General features: G+C 37.1%; 1 protein-coding gene across 4 annotated transcripts in view; it reads left to right on the top strand.

Annotated features, from left to right (window-relative positions):
* The window catches only part of LOC129232486 (uncharacterized), a 131,025-nt gene that overhangs the window by 97,530 nt on the left and 15,528 nt on the right, over positions 1-17,967 (top strand). For 3 of the 4 annotated variants that reach the window (XM_054866634.1, XM_054866631.1, XM_054866632.1), the window contains exon 3: positions 13,137-13,687. In XM_054866634.1, coding sequence (XP_054722609.1) covers positions 13,137-13,687 — 551 coding nt within the window. Of the gene's footprint in view, positions 1-9,829; positions 9,973-13,136; positions 13,688-17,967 lie in introns of those variants that run through there. The other variant, XM_054866635.1, reaches the window with a different exon arrangement.

Below are 17,967 nucleotides of genomic sequence, written 5' to 3'. Positions count from 1 at the left end.
TATTTCGCGAATGATGCCATCGACTATGATATTTTGCATAAGCAAAATGTTTCTTCTTCAACCAATGAATCTCCATAAGTAATTTTATATAATTTTATGAACATTTACAAGAGTTTTCTTACATTTTATGAATTATGCTTAACTTTTGGACACCAGTGTATAGTGGGTAGTTGGTTTTAAATCTCCTTAGCACGACTAGCGCAGCCAGAAAAACCTTTTGAAGGGGTTTTTTGATCAATAATACCTTCTAGATGCGGTTTTTGATTAATAATACCTTCTAGAGGGGGTATTTTGATCAAATATATCTTTTGAGGTTGGTTTTTTGATCAAAAATATCATGTGGAGCTGGTTTTCTGATCAAAACTACCTTCTGGGGGGAATTTCTTTATCAAAACAGTCCTTTCATATGTTTAAACTACTATATTAGAATATACATTTATTTTAAAACCAATGCCTCTAGGGGGTGTTTTCACCCCCAAACACCCTCCCCCTTCGCTGCGCCACCGACCCTTAGCGGAAACACCGTGACGCAGATTCTAGAGAAAGTCTGCAGACTATATTTCGTAGTTGGTTGCCCGGTAGTAGAATTTGTTTATGCAGTCTGCGAAGCAGATCAAAAGTCAAAAAATAGTCTGCAAGGTAAACCGACATTGAATTAAATATAAAGTCTAAAGCGACTCCAAGAAAGGTTTAAAAAATATATCAATACCAGTACCTATATCTTGTGGACTATATTCCAGAAAATACTTTAAAAATCTTCATTATATATATAGCTGAAGTTTAAGATTTTTTCCTTTACTAATTTTAGGTTTTTTCTCCCCCAACTCGAAAAGTCTGCAGACTTTCTCGAAAATTTGCGACGCGCGTCGCTCTGTTTCTGCTATCGGGGTTGGTAAAGGAGGGGGGGGGGGGGGGAACCCCACAAGATTTTTAAAGAAATAAGAAACTTGAATTTCTTTTAAGGGATTATTGCACCATATTTTCTGGGATATAATCCACATATGGTATGCCTTCTTTTTTTTTAAGTATTTCTCGGAGCCGATTTATATTTTGCAATGAATTTAATGTTGGTTTATCTCGCTGACTACTTTTTGATTCTGATCGGCAGAGCAGACGGCTGAAAAAAAAAAAAAAACTCTGCTTCTAGTAGTTGATGTTACCAATAAAATGAATCTATACCAGGCTTGGGCCAACCCGCGTAACGACACGATGAAGTATTACGAGATTAGGTTTGCCTAGAGCAAGACACTGGGTACGAAATTTATTTGGTGCCCCCCCTACCCCCTCTGTTTTTTCTATATAGTATAAAATGAAGTCTGCAAAAAGCGTCTGTTTGTTTGAACCCGCAAAACGCGAGAACTATCTGGCAGATTTCGCTGAAATTTTCACAGTATCTTTCTTTTAGCACTGGAAAGGTTTGCAGACCGGTTCGAAAAAAACTCGATGAATAGTTCTTTTTACTTCCTTTTACGAAAAAAGGAAGTATTGTATTCGATAAAAATTTTTCACTCACAAATCGACCTTAATTTTCATTTTATTGACCCCCGAATGAATATTGAGGTTTTTTTTTTTTTTTTTGACTCGAACACTCGTGGATAAGTGCCTAAGAACGTATAGACAAGCGAAATATCCATTTTGAAGATTCCCGAGTTAATTACGAGTTTTCGCGTGACGTCTGTATGTACGTATAGATGTAGGTGCGAATGCATGTTGCATAACTGAAGAACGGAATGTCCTAGAAAGTTGAAATTTGGTACGTAGACTCCTTGTGGGATCTAGTTGTGCACCTCCCTTTTTGGTTGCATTCGGATGTTCCAAAGGGGGTCTTTTACACCTTTTCGTGAGGAAATCATTGTTAATTTCGATGCAAACTCAAGTGGTGTTATAATTTGGCTTACTCTTGGCGATATATCGCCAAGCTTTTGGTCGCCTAGTTTTGCCGCCAACTTTGCGATTTTTTAAAAAAAATCTGGTTTTAATTTGGCCACTGTTGGTGATATTTACTTCCTTTTACAAAAAAGGAAGTATTGTATTCCCGAAAAAATTTTCACTTAAAAATTGGCCTTAATTTCCATTTTTGTCACCCCCGAAAGAATGTTGAGTTTTTTTTTCGACCCGTCCCCACATGGATATATCCCTAGAAACGTACAGACACCCGAAATATTCATTTTGACGACCCCCGAGTTTATTACAACGAATTTTCTCGTGACGTCCGTATGTATGTATGTATGCGCGTATGTGTGTATGTATCTCGCATAACTCAAAAGCGGTAAGTCCTAGAAAATTGAAATTTGGAACGTAGACTCCTAGTGGGGTCTAGTTGTGCACCTTCTCTTTTGCTTGCATTCGGATGTTCCTAAGGGGATCTTTTGCCCCTTTTTGGAGGGAAATCATTGCTGATTTCAATGTTAACTCAAATGGTATAATAATTTGGCGGACATATCGCCAGTCTTTTGGTCGCCAAGTTTTGTCGCCAACTTGGCGACAAATTTGGCGATTTTCTTTTAAATCTGGTTTCAATTTGGCCACTGTTGGTGATATTTTGAGAATCAACTATTGAATCACATTAAAATTGCCAAAAATGGGGGAAATAACATTAAATTGGTGTAAAAGAAAGTCATGTGATGGAGATATCAACTCGTTAGTTTCTACTTCATGAGTTGCCTTTAATGTCGCAGATTAAAACATCCAACAGTCTTCTTCCGATTTCCCAGCTGCAGTTAGCGACCCTTATCTTCCTCCTCTCTCTGTTCAACTCACTTCCTTGTTATCAGCCATCTCTGAAGAAGTTCCCCCCTGGGATTATGGAAGATTTTTCATCAGCGCACTCTCATCTCCTTCTTCGAGTGCCGCTTTTTTTTTCCCGCCATAAACGTGTTCCTCCTCCTTTTGTTAACGACCCCTCCTGTCCCAGGAGGGTGGGAGGTACTGGATTCTATTTTTAGCTCCATCCCTTTAACCTTTTGCAGAAGGAGGATTTTGTTTTGTTTCTCTTTTGGACCAACTTTTTATGGCTAATTTGGTGATACTCTAATGATTCTTCAAAAAAAGCTTTGTTTTCTAAACTGGGTCGTTTCCAAAATTTTAAAAGTATTTTTTTCTGAAAAAGCATGCTTAAAAACATAGGATCTGACCATTTTTTACTTCTTTTGTACAAAAAAGAAAGTATTGTATTCGCAAAAAAATTTTCACTCAAAAATCCGCCTTAATTTCCATTTTGCTCACCCCCGAATGAATGGTGAGTTTATTTTTCAACCCAACCACACGTGGATATGTGCCTAGGAACGTACAGACACCCGACATATCCATTTTGACGATCCCCGAGTTAATTACAACGAGTTTTCTCATGACGTCTGTATATACGTATGTATGTGCGTATGTGTGTATGTGTGTATGTATGTCGCATAACTCAAGAACGGAATGTCCTAGACAGTTGAAATTTGGTACTTAGACTCCTAGTGGGGTCTAGTTGTGCACCTTCTCTTTTGGTTGCATTCGTGTGTTTCTAAAGGGGTCTTTTGCCCCTTTTTGAAGGGAAATCATTGTTGCTTTCGATGTAAACTCAAGTGGTGTTATAATTTGGCGGACACTTGGCGATATATTGCCAGTCTTTTGGTCGCCAAATTTTGTCACCAACTTAGCGACAAATTTGGGGGATTTTTTTTTAAAAATCTGTTTCAATTTGGCCACTGTTGGTGATATTTAGAGGGTTAACTATTGAATCACATTAAAAGTGCCAATAATGAGAAAATGACATTAAATTGGAGTAAAAGGAAGTCATGTGATGCACACATCAGCTCGTTAAATAATTTCTTTAAGTTTAATATTTTTAAAAAAATTACTTAAATCGGCGCGCTTTCAATGTTTACGCTTCTGTCGTGACATCACAAATGATGAAATCCCATTCAATGTTGCCATTCACAGAACAAAATATTTAATTCGCATCTTTACTCACGCGTATTGGCAACGATACGGTTGATAGCAAGCGTAGAGCGCAGTTTTAATTCGCTGCTTGATTATCATAACGTGGAAATGTAGTAGAAAGATGCGCCAAATTGCATCATTTGTGACGTCATAAAGACCACGCCATGTTTGAAAAATCGGACATTTTAAAAAAACTGTTGGGAAATGAAATTATTTTCTGGATCCATGTAATTTGTTTTGCTCATTCAATCCATTTCAATGACTAAAAGTGGTACTTTTGGCTGAAGGAAAGCACCCCATTCTGTAAAATATCAATATATGCATAAAAATTACTTAATGTTATTGTTTCTGATGGAAATGCGTATTATTTTCGTATAGTTTTCAGACCTACCTTTTTTTCTAGGGACTAAAACTTTCTTCCGTCTTGTGGCACTATTATCGGTGGATGACCACGACCCCTTGAAATTTTGACACCTAGTTTCCTACCAGATAAAGGCACCTGGGCATTGACGACGCAAAAGTGTCAATTAATTCAATTTGACCCAGAGTATTCAAGCCAAATAGTTCTTGTGTCACAATTATCTGCGGACAGCCACGACCACTTGAGAGTTTTAACGCCCCGTTCCCTGCCAGATGGAGACACCTGGGCAATGACAATGCAAAAGTAACTAGTAATATAATTTGGCCGAAAGTATTCAAGCCAAATAGTTGCTCGAGGGATGTGTGTTGCATGCCGCATAATCGCACGACACCGACGATTTTCCGCATTTTGAAAATCTACCAGCCAATGGGATGTCTGCGAATGGTGCCACTCTTTAAGGGGGGGGGGCTAGATCCGTGAAAATGTGACAGTTTGTGTCAAGTGGGAGGGAGGGGGTAACAAGAAGTGTGATATCAAGCATTTTTTATTAGAATCTTATATAATTAAAAACTGAGCGTATGTACGTATGGTATGTAACTATGTATGTATGTATGTCCAAGTTACTTCTCCAAAACGACAGTGAACTGACCATCGAACCAGGTATCGATGGATTCGTAATCCTCCCGTCTTTATGTTTGGCTATTTAACTTAATCCTCCAAGAATAATTAGCAAAGATATCATTCAAAACTTTTAATTATGACACTTAGATTTCGACATAAAATTCCTATTTTTCAAAGGCTTTCCTCCATTGAAATAATTATTCAGTGCTTCATCTCAACTTTCCGCAACAATGCTTTTATTAAAATGTATAGCGTATTGAGATGAAAGATCTGTTGCCATTTTTTTTCTCGAATATGCACAGGTAAAATTCTTGTTTTTGTTTTGAGGCTTTTCCTGTAATCAGGGGATTTAAAATGTTTACTTTTTGGGGGTTTTCCGCAATCTGCCGCAAAATTTCACTCACTTTTTTTTTTGGTTCAAGTCTGAGTGTTGAACTCGCGTCATTTGTCATAACTTTTATTTTCGAGATGGACCGTGCAACGCCGGGCGACGCAGCTCGTTCTTTTTACAAATATACCACTAATGTTTGGCTAATTTACATAATCCTCCGATAATAATTAACGGAGATATCAATCAAAAACTATATTAATTATGACACTTTGATTGCGACATAAAATGCTTATTTTTCGAAGCCTTTCCTCCATCCAAATTATTCAGTGCTTCATCTCAACTTTCCGCAACAATGTTTTTATTAAAATTTTTAGCGCGAAGAAAATCATCGTGAAGAAAGATCTGTTGCCATTTTTGTCTCGAATCTGAGCAAATAAAATTCTGGGTTTTGTTTTAAAGGCTTCTAATGTAATCGGGGGATTTAAAATGTTTATTTTTAGATATTTTTCTGCAATCTGCCACAGAATTTTACTGCTTTTTTTTTTGTTTTTTTTTGTTTAAGCCTGATTGTTGAACACGTGTCACTTGACATAACTTTTAATTTCGAGGTGGACCGTGCAAAGCCAGGTGACGCGGCTACTGTTTATGATAAAAAGTGTGACATGTGAAAAAGGGGAGGGGCAAGTTAAAGTGCGACACTTAGTGACAAAAGGGATGAGGGTCAAAAATTGATAAAAGTGCAACATCATTAACGGATAGCCCCATGGGTAGTGGCTGATTTTCCTGTTTGGGTTCGTTTCGCAATTTTGTTTGGCCCCTTAAAAATAAATAGAACTACGAAAAATATTTCTTGTGCTTTTTTGAATGGGCCCCTATATTGCAGCGCCTCTCGCAAGTGCACCATTTTCGACACGGTTAATCCACCACTGGCTAAGGGTGGTTTGAACCCACGAGCTTGGGCATAAGAGGCCAACGCATAGCCAGTACGCACCTCTGCGGGTTATTGCTTAATGTTTCATGCTTGAAATTTCGATACAAACTTGTATTTTAATTGTTTATATATTCATTGATCTTTCTTCAAACTTTTTTCTGAATGCTTTTACATCTTGCTGTAGTGCGATATCACATGGAATAAGTCCCAAATCAAAATTTTACCTGCAGATTTGGTGCCCCCCAAATGTTGTGCCCTGGGCCTGTGCCCCATGTGCCCATGCCTTAAGCTAGCCCTGTTTCTTCTATCTTATTGTTTATAACTAAGTAACTACAGTGAAACCTGTGTAAGTTGATCACTTGCGGTACCCTACTTTAGTGGTCAACAGGGTAACTTAACCAAGTGGCACTTAAACAGGTGGTCAACTTACAGAGTTGAATTACAGTGAAACCTGTGTAAGTTGACCACCTGCGGTGCCCTACTTTAGTGGTCAACAGGGTAACTTAACCAGGTAGTACTTAAACAGGTGGTTAACTTACAGAGTTGAATTACAGTGAAACCTGTGTAAGTTGACCACCTGCGGTGCCCTACTTTAGTGGTCAACAGGATAACTTAACCAGGTGGCACTTAAACAGGTGGTCATCTTACAGAGTTGAATTACAGTGAAACCTGTGTAAGTTGACCACTTGCGGTGCCCTACTTTAGTGGTCAACTTAAACAGGTGGTCAACTTACAAAGGTTGAATTATATGATGTAGATCTAATTATGTGTCTGAAAATAGCGGTCAACTTAGCCAGGTAGTCAACTTACAAGGGTGGACAAAGTAGTACAATTAACGGGTTTTACTGTATATGATGTAGATCTAATTATGTGCCTGAAAATAGCGGTCAACTTAGCCAGGTGGTCAACTTACTAGGGTGGTCAACTTTACGGGTTTTACTGTATATGATGTAGATTTAATTATGTGCCTGAAAATAGCAGTCAACTTACAAGGGTGGTCAACTTTACGGCTTTTACTGTATATGATGTAGATCTAATTATGTGCCTGAAAATAGCGGTCAACTTAGCCAGGTGGTCAACTTTACGAGTTTTACTGTATATGATGTAGATCTAATTATGTGCCTGAAAATAGCAGTCAACTTAGCCAGGTGGTCAACTTACAAGGGTGGTCAACTTTACAATTTTTACTGTACTATTTTGTAGCGTTTGACGATCATGGTGGCTTCTAAAATTTTCATCAAGCCGGAATTAATTACATCCCCATTATATTCATATTTTTTACCTCTCTGAAGGCCTCCGAACCCGAGCACTGTGTTCACATGTTCCGGAAATTGGAAAAAGAAATAGGTTTTCCCTTTTGTTCTGATAAAGCTCCCGGTCGGCGATGAAACGTCTGGTTGCTTCTATTTCTTCCCAATCGAACTGATAAGCGAACGTTTACATTTACCTTCCTGTTTACAGTTAGATCCTGGCCTGCGTTCAACGATCCCGATGCGAAGTCGCGTAGAAAAAGAGTTCCCCACGACACGTGTGAACATGTGGGGGGTTTCTAACTTTTTATCTCGGTTTTCGCAGCTCTTTGTGTGTGTTTTGTGATGTATTCTTCCGCTGAAAATTATTCCTAATTTTGATTGTGAAGAAATTGACGTTGAAAACAAGTTTTAATTTTTTATGCGGTCAACACATGGAGCAGTAGTGATGGGCGTAATCGAGAATTTTTGATAATCGAGATCTCGGGAAACGAGCTCAGGTGATAATCGAGATCTTTTGAAATCGAGAAGTCGAGCGTTTGAGAATCGAAATCTTTCGAAATCGAGAACTCAAGCGATTGATAATCGAAATCTTTTGAAATCGAGAACGCGAGCGATTGATTATCAAAATCTTTTGAAATCGAGAACGCGAGTGATTGATTATCGAAATCTTATGAAATCGAGAACTCGAGCGATTAATAACCGAGATTTTTTTGACATTGAGAACTCGAGATATGATAATCGAGAACTCTAGCTGTGATAATCGAGAACTCGAGATGTAATAAGCGAGAACACGAGATGTGATAAGCGAGAACTCGAGACTTCATAATTGAGAACTCGAGAAAATCGAGTTCTCGAGTGACCTTGAATAATCGGGTGATTCAATTATGAGAGCTTGATAATGCCCGTCACTATAGAGCTGTAAATTGGGACACTAAGGATGATTATCAAATGCTAGGCATCAAAGCATGGTCTTTTTTAAAGAAATATTTCAGTTAAAATTCAACAATTAATCTTTTAAGTTAAGCATGGAATTTCAGATTAAAATTTTCTAAAACAATTACAGTGCGATTTTAGCTCAGTGTGGTTTTTTAAATGCAATTAATTAAAAATCACCTTTATTTTTCTTGTAGCATAGAATGGTAACTACATTTGCAAAGAAACTGAACTATCTCTACCATCTTGATTTATGAAAGTTAAGCCTTTTTTTTGCCCAGCAATATTTCCGATTTTTATTCCCTAAAACATCGAAATTCAGAGCTATTTCCCGATTTTACTTTAATCATTTTTGCTTGATTACTTCCTATTGTCTGACTGTTGAAAAATATATCTCAGTAGAGCTACATGGAATTATTAAACAAATCGTTTTTGGTATCGATTCAGTATATAGCTGCAATTCACAAAAATTGTAATCGCGAAAATGAACCTATGTCGAAAATCGCGATCTCAAAAATCATTTATTACTGCTTTTCTGATACGGAGCAAGTAACATAAACAAGTCTTAACTGCCTAAACGTAAGTCTTATAATATTTTCTGAATGGCATTCATAAAACTGTGCCAACATCAAGTCGTCTCTTCATTTTTAGAGTATGATCATTAATGATCTTTTTTGATTATTTTACTTTGTTACAATTTTACAATGATTTTTCCGTATATTTTTTCCTTGTTTTAATTTGTTTGCTGCGTGGTTTTCGTTTTTTAGCCGGTCTAAACTACGGTTTCAGTTTTAAAAACTAATAAAAAATGCTTTATTTGAATTTAATTAACAATATTTGCTTTTTAATGCGTTATTAAGTTGCAAATAAAACGCGTTAAATTAAAATTTGAAACTGTAATGGTTGGAACAGTAGTAAATACTGTCCTTTGTCACTTGAAGAAAAATTTCGCTACTCCAGTGAATAAGACATATATACAAAGTATTGTTTATCCAGATTTTATTACCTTTTTACATGCTAAATTTTTTGCATTAAGTTTATATTTTCAGTTTAAGGAATTTACACGTTCAACTCATGCATATTTGACGTTTAATTCATAAAGTTTACATGTCCAATGTTCATAAAGTTTACATTTTCAGTTAAAGACATGTTCAACTCATGCATATTTCATTTTCAATTAAAAAGTCTACATTTTCAATTTCTGAAGTTTACGTGTTCAACTCTTCCATGTCCAAGATATACATTTAGAAACCAAGACTAAAAATCCTCGTATCGCAGATTATGTAAAAGCAAATGGCCCGATTATGTAAAGAGGTATGCTAGAACGTTTTATCGTCGTTCTCAGACGAGTTACTTAAAGAGAAACTGCTTTATCAGTCATTAGATTTTTGATCTCGAAAATTATCAGTGACGTAAATCATTTCTTCTCAAACGAACAAGCACCCAGGAAGCATGAATTCTTTTTCTGGACGCCGGACTGCAAAATGGTTTTAATAATAGAAAACTAACTGCGTTCCTTTGATACGTGTGTTTTAGACATTGCTTTTGAAGTTAGGTGGTATTGTTTAAGGAAGTATATAACGTTATCGATGTTCATCCACCAATAAAAGCTAAATAGGTATGTCGCTCTTTAAATATTATTTTTACAGCAACATTTCAAAACGTAAGAACAGGGTTCGAAAATATCATAATATTTTCGAAAATATTGAAAATATCCGATATTTTGGTGCTATATATCGGATATTTTGATATATGTCCGATATTTTCACTTTGCACAAACTAAAGTCTTCAAAATACTTAATGCATCTCCAAATCACTCTTTATTTTCTTATATTGTGATTTCAACATGTAGACATAAAATTAAGGTTTCTTTCATTATTTATATCTAATATTTCATTTCATATTTCTATCAATTTTAATGGAGTTAATTTAGCATTAGCTGTTTTTACTCATTTTTCTTCTGTTAGCTACTTTTATAGTTATATGATTCAGAGATAAACGAGCTGATGTGTGCATCACATGACTTCCTTTTACTCCAATTTAATGTCATTTTCTCATTATTGGCTGTTTTAATGTTATTCAATAGTTTACTCTCTAAATGTCACCAACAAAGGGCAAATTGAAACCAGATTTTAAAAAAAAAAAATCGCCAAATTTGTCGCTAAGTTGGCGACAAAACTTGGCGATACATCGCCAAGTGTCTGCCAAATTATAACACCACTTGGACCCCTTAGAGCATCCGAATACAACCAAAAAGGGAGGTGCACAACTAGACCCCACTAGGAGTCTACGTACCAAATTTCAACTTTCTAGGATATTCCGTTCTTGAGTTATGCGACATACATACACACATACACACGTACATACAGACGTCACGAGAAAACTCGTTGTAATTAACTCGGGGTTCGTCAAAATGGATATTTCGGGTATCAGTAGGCTCCTAGGCATATCTCCATGTGTGGTCGGGTTGAAAAATAAACTCAACATTCATTCCGGGGTGAGCAAAATGGAAATTATGGCCGATTTTTGAGTGAAAATTTTTTCGCGAATACAATACTTCCTTTTTTGTAAAAAGAAGTAAAAATATGCATTAGTCGATGCACAGTCATAGGACATTTTATTTTCTTTCTGACCAACGTTAAATATTTAAACTAGGCACTTTTAATATGAATTAAAATAATTAACATTACTAATAATTTTATGAATGTTAAATGTAATAGCAATATTACATTACAGTGAAACCTGTGTATAACGATACTGTCTATAAGAATAAACCTGTCTATAACGATATTTCAGTTATTCCCATCAAAATTTCAACATGAATAATCAAACTCTCTATATAACGATAACATGTCAAAAGCAATATTTTTTTAGGTCCCAACAGTATCGTTCTAGACAGGTTTTACAGTACTTCGTTATTGTAATGATGTATTAATACATCATAGAAATATAGTACATAACTTTTTGGTTAGTTTAAATAATGAATGATCAATGATTAATATAATTTTAAGATTGAAAGTACCGTAGTTGAAAAAATAAATATCGAAAATATCAAAACATAGTGGTATTTTCAAAATAAATATCGGATATATATCTTGATGTATATCATGATATATATCGACTGATATTTGAACCCTGCGTAAGAATATACCAACACAGACCCTGGAAATGTGTCCGTGTGTTCATTTCTTTATGGACTTTTAAGTACGCTCGATAAATGTTGCTTGTTTTGCTGTTTTATTTGTACCAGTATAATACAATTGGGTTTTTTCCCCATTTTTCGAAATTTTTCTGAAAGAGCATAGTTAAAAAACAGAGTGAGGTTTTTTTTCTTTTTATAGGTTTTAAGAAAAATCTTAGGGAACGTTTTCGCTGTTTTAATTTTCGCTGATCCAGCACCCGATTAGAGGTTGTTCTACTCCTGGTATGTATCAAAAAAGAGAGCTGTCTTCGGGATACATCCTACCAAGTTGACACTCGTATAGTGTTTAGATACGGAGGCTATAGAGTAGTGTAGTGAAGTGTAATATGCATATATCTCACCAAACTGAAATGGTTGTTTGTAGAAGGCAAATAATTCGTGTGTCCATCAAGTGCACCATCTAGTTGTGACCCTCTGTTTTTTTTTTGTTTTTTTTTCAGTCACATGCCCCTAAAAGTCTCTTTATGCTCATTTTTTCTAAAGTTTCAAGGTTTTTTTTGGTGGTATCTTTGTCTTTTAATGAAAGCTTTGCTGGATCCAATTCTTTTGTTAGGTGAATATTTTACATCGCTTAGCAAATGTTCCTTACACATTGTATTGCCTTTTTTACTTTATTGTTCGCAATTGAAGAAGGATTTTCATCGCAAAAAATTATCTTGATGAATTTATTACTTTATCATACTTGCTTATTAGAACTCATTTTTATTGATAATAAATTTCTACATCCAATGAGTCGTATCAGGGCCGCCGAGAGCCACGGTGGCCGCCCCATATAATTGATACTACTTCGATTCCAAGCTCCCCTCCCCCTTCTAATGACCGGGTCCCTAGTTTCCAACCAATCTGACATGGCCTCTTGTCGGCCCTGAGTTATGTGTTGTCTACATCAGATACATTTCACCCTTTGAAGAGATCTATGCTAACAGTGGTATTTGGTACTTTAAAGGTACGTGTACGTCACTTAGTTTGGCGACTTGTTTACTTTCTAACTTTGGCGACAATAGAAAAATTGCTTAACGCGATTGGCGAAATCTACGTGTACTAGATGACAGCCCTAGAATTTAGAAACTGATTTTTCATCAACAACGAAATTTTTAGTTTGCAACACCGATAAACATTGCCAAAATTAAAAACTGCGCCAAGTAGTGTGCCTTTAACGAAAAAGTCTTGTCCGTTTTTTTACGAGAAGGCACTTCGCCAGGCCTCCTCAAACGCAGAGTTCCATTTTATGCGAGGGTGATCGGTAAGCAGTCCACGCGCGTTCAAAGGACAACCAGACAGCCTTAACTTGGGCAGGCAAAATTATTTAATGTGCAAAAAAATATCAGTGTCCTTTACATCACTTGTCTGTTGTCATTTTAGTGTTTCTTACATTTTAAAAACTGCTTCTTTTACAACAAAATGGTTTGATACGAATATACCTTTGGCCGAAAAGAGCGAAATAGAATCATCGGATACCACGTGACGAGGGTGTAGTCAAGTGCCTTCTTGTGAAAAACGAACAATACATTAAACGAAAAATACTTTGTATTTGAATGCATTGCTGTTGGCAAAATGGTTACGTTTCATTTCTTTTCCAGATATGGATGATTCCTTGCACTGCGACGTCAGCTCCGCGCCGTCGGACCGCGCGAGCAGCACACTGGACACCATCACGGACACGACGACGGAAGGGGGCGGGGCGTGCGGCGCGGGGGCGGAGCTAGAGAGCGCCAGCCCCAACCTCCTCGACTCCGCCCTGCCCAGCGACAGCGACCCGAACCTCGAGCACCACAGCTCCGAGGAGGAACTCGAAGTGATAAACAGCTGCACCAAGTACCCGGAGAAGCGCAAGTGGTCGCAGGTGGCCAACATCCGGCTCGGGTCCGGGTCCTCGGACGAGGAGGTCCGGGACCTGATGTGTGCCTCGGCGCCCGTCGAGTTCCGCGCCTCGCCGCCCGCCAACGTGCCCAAGCCCAGCCGCTCGCTGTCCCCGCCCCCCAAGCTGTTCCACCACGCCTCCAACGCGATCCCGCCCCACGAGCTGTGCTCCGTGTCGCCGAGGAAGCGCCACCGACGCACACTGCTGACCACCACGAGTACAAACGTCGTCGTTCACCGGCCCTCTCTGGACTTCGAGAAAATGCAACAGGTAGGTCGGCCTTCCTCCTGTCTTTGCATTGCCTGTTGCCCCTCCCACTGGAGGCGTCCGGGTCACCATTTCTGAGGCTCGCGTGTCTGCGAGCTATGCACCGAGGCTTATCTCGATCTTTGATTAAATCGTGACTTTTTCTCAGAGCAGGAATTAGTAAATGAAAGAAGAAAGTCCAATCATTGACCCAGGAAAATCTGTGACTGATTTCCCAAGTCACGTGATTCAACTACGAAGAATGGGCATCGATAATAGAGCAGAGATTTTCTGCCTATTTCTGGTTTCTTCCATCTAGATTCAGTAAATGTAATTTATCTATCCAAAAGAAACCTGTAACTCAAACCGTCAAAATTTGATCTGTCTGTGGCCACACCCAAATACGTTTTTTTGTTTCTTTATTTTTTGAAGTAACCACAAACAGTTCGAACGTTATTCAATTTAACTTTAATAAACTGGTCAAAGACATTAAATGAGAGCTGAAGTTGGGGACTTTATTATACTTCTACTTATAGCAGTTGTTTTAAAAAAACGTTACGATCGCTAGACACGCCTATGGATATCTTTTTTTTTTTTTTTCTCTCAGAAGAAGCCGGAAAGCAAGCTCAATATTATTCAGTCCATCATTATGCAGATTACACTCATCAAAGCCAAAGATGAAAAGAACGATTTAAAAACACTATTCCACACTGCCATAACCGTCGAGCGATACCGGACCAATCGACGTGTTATACAGTGTTATACCTGCAACTGCTTTCGTAAAGTCCGCTGTGTCATTTGCGGGGGGGAACACTCTCGTGACAAATGCCCGGCCAAAATCAACAAGGAAAAGCCTAAATGTGTTAATTGTGGGGGTGATCACGTAGCCTCTTATAGGGGTTGCGTGGCCTTCCCCAAACCCAAAATCAACCTGGAAGGTAAACGAGCCGTTAACCGCGGAAGCGGTGCTAGCCGCAGAGTAGGAACTTCCTACGCTGTGGCCACTTCCAGTAATCTTCCTGAGCATTCCACCCCTAATATTAAGGAGCCTAACTCCAGCAACGAAATTACTGATTTCATGCAACTTTTTGCTGAAATCAATAAAATATTCAACATCTCTAAAGTCTTTTCCAAACTCAGGACGGCCCTCCCTATTCTAAAAAGTCAGGAAAACCTTATAGGCAAAATTACAACTTTAGTCCAAATCTTTATTGATGAGGACTAAGTTTTTCATTCATTTTTACCCCCTTATTTCTTTTTAATTCAGTTCTGGACTCCAAATTTCTTAAGTCAGTTTTTTGACCGCCAGGGAAAGCCCCTACGTCATCGGCTTAACTTGCCGACCAATAAGCTAACTCCTCTCCGGAGGATCCATCCCACCAATGGCAAGACTTGGGAGGTGCGAGGCCACGCCTCAGGTACTCCCCAGGAACGTTCATAGATATTCGTCTCATTCCGCTTTGAACTGACCATAAACCTTCCTTCAAACAAGTTCGGTTTGCGGAATTCCTAACCGTAAAGAGTTTGAAGGAGGCAGTAGCGGATTTACATTATCGCAACTGTATCAAATTAGAAGGGCCCCCACAACTATGGGGCCCCGAAAGAGATTCAAATATGCACGTGTAAATGTTTTTTTGCGACAGGCAAAGTGACCAAAAATGCATTGCAATAAGCCCCCCATCCACCCCTCGAGGGAGGGAGGAGTTATAGGCATCAATCCGAAGCGGAATGCTACCATTTTTTTTTTAAAATATTGCCCTATGATTCTAAGAAATTTTTTTTTGAAATTTGAAATACGTTTGATCTGCGGTTACAAGATAGGAGAATTGAACTGTTGGTGTGTGAGCTCTTTGAAAACTTTATTTTATTTTATTTGTTTATTTATTTATTTTAATTTTTTATATTTATTTATTTATTTTTTTTTTGTCATGTCAGGTCTTGTCCAATGATGCTTGAATTTAACCTGAACATGTCAAACGAATACTGATCCATAACAAATACCTGTGGTCTACATTTTTTAAAAACAATTATGTTCTTCGTCTCATGTATATTTTCAAAGGAATCATGTTACATATCCCAGTATGGACAGAGAATTATATTGTTCGCCAACAGCAGAAACCGGCTTTCGGGATGAAAGCGTAGATTGTGGTCTAGAAATGATAGGAGGGATTTGGCGTCTTTGTCGCCATCTCTGTAACATTAAATTACCTGCTTAGAAAAAATTGCGAGACGTCTTTTAAACGTTATTTCAGACTTTTACTGACTTAAGAAAGCACAAAAGGTTTCGAAGGTTCTCCTAGTATTTTGTTTATTTCTTTTTTGAACTGATGACATCCCAATAACTCAGTTCTGAACTTCCTTTGGGGACTTCAGAAAAAAAACTCCAGATTTTTTTTCCTAAGTTGGAGTCTTAAAAACGCAGTTTTACGCTATCTAGGGAGATTCTTTTCCTGCCTTTCCCTCTCAAATTGGAGTCTTTAGAACACAGAGATTTGTCATCTTTGAATTTAAAGGAAGGAGGAAGTGCGCTCGGCGATTTTCTCCCGACAAATTTTCAAATTAACCTCTTAACGTTAAGGAAATCTTTGATGATGAAATTTAAATTCGAAAAATAGTCTGCAAGATTAAACGAACGTTAGATTAGTCATAAAATCGAAATCGGCAGCAAGAAATGCTTAAAAATAAGATGTTAATACAAGGGATTTTGGACCGTTCTTGACAGAGTACAGTACAAATCTTCATTAGCTGAAATGTAAGTTTTTTTCCCCTTAAAAATTTTAGTAAGGAATAGTCTGCAGACTGTCTCAAGAACTCACGACGCACTGTTTCTGCTACCGGGCTGGAAGTGAAAATCCATCACCCAAAGACGAAATTACAAATATAAATACATAAATAAATAAGTAAAATAAACACGAAGGTAAAAAAAAAGGGGGGGGGGGATGTTTATGGCCAAACATTTATCGAAATGATTGTTGGCAATTACTATTTTACAAAAAAAAAAAATAGAGGCACTCTTCCGAGCTTTGCCTAGAATTTAAAAGATGATGAAAAAGAGACCCACTTTTCACTCAGACCCCAGTAAGAAATAGTCTGCAGACTATCTCAGGAATTTACGACGCACTGTTTCTGTTACCGGGGTAGAAATAAAAAGCCATCGCCATTGTTTTCAATATGTGACAACATAGACGAAATTTCAAAAAAATAAATAAATAAATAAAATAAAATAAAATAAATCAATAAACGCGAAAGTAAAGAAAAAAGAATCGTTTGTGGCGAAACATTTATCGTAATGATTGTTGGCAACTACTATTTTACAAAAAAAAAAAAAAAAAAAAAAAAAAAAAAAAAATAGAGGCACTCTTCCGAGCTTTGCCTAGAATTTAAAACATGATGAAAAAGAGACCCACTTTTCACTCAGACCCCAGTAAGAAATAGTCTGCAGACTATCTTAGGAATTTACGACGCACTGTTTCTGTTACCGGGGTAGAAGTAAAAAGCCATCGCCATTGTTTGCAATATATGACAACATAGACGAAATTTCAAAATAAATAAAATAAATAAATAAACGTGAAAGTAAAGAAAAAAAAAAGTTTATGGCCAAACATTTATCATAATGATTGTTGGCAACTACTATTGTACAAAAAAAAAAAAAAAAAAAAAAAAAATAGAGGCACTCTTCCGAGCTTTGCCTAGAATTTAAAACATGATGAAAAAGAGACCCACTTTTCACTCAGACCCCAGTAAGAAACAGTCTGCAGACTATCTCAGGAATTTACTACACACTGTTTCTGTTACCGGGTAGAAGTAAAAACTATCACCATTGTTTTCAACATGTGACAACTAAGACGAAATTTCAAAAAAAAAAAAAATAAATAAATAAATAAATAAATAAATAAAATAAATCAATAAACGCGAAAGTAAAGAAAAAAGAAAGTTTATGACCAAATATTTATCGTAATGATTGTTGGCAACTACTATTTTACAAAAAAAAAAAAAAAATAAAAAATAGAGGCACTCTTCCGAGTTTTGCCTAGAATTTAAAACATGATGAAAAAGAGACCCACTTTTCACTCAGACCCCAGTAAGAAATAGTCTGCAGACTATCTTAGGAATTTACGACGCACTGTTTCTGTTACCGGGGTAGAAGTAAAAAGCCATCGCCATTGTTTTCAATATGCGACAACAAAGACGAAATTTGAAAATAAATAAATAAACGTGAAAGTAAAGAAAAAAAAAACGTTTATGGCCAAACATTTATCGTAATGATTGTTGGCAACTACTGTTCTTCCAAAAAAAAAAAAAAA

Source organism: Uloborus diversus, unplaced genomic scaffold (genome assembly GCF_026930045.1).
Source record: "Uloborus diversus isolate 005 unplaced genomic scaffold, Udiv.v.3.1 scaffold_12, whole genome shotgun sequence".
NCBI lineage: Eukaryota > Metazoa > Arthropoda > Arachnida > Araneae > Uloboridae > Uloborus > Uloborus diversus.
The sequence above is the reverse complement of the archived record's forward strand: the minus strand, read 5'-3'. Positions and strand labels throughout refer to the sequence as shown.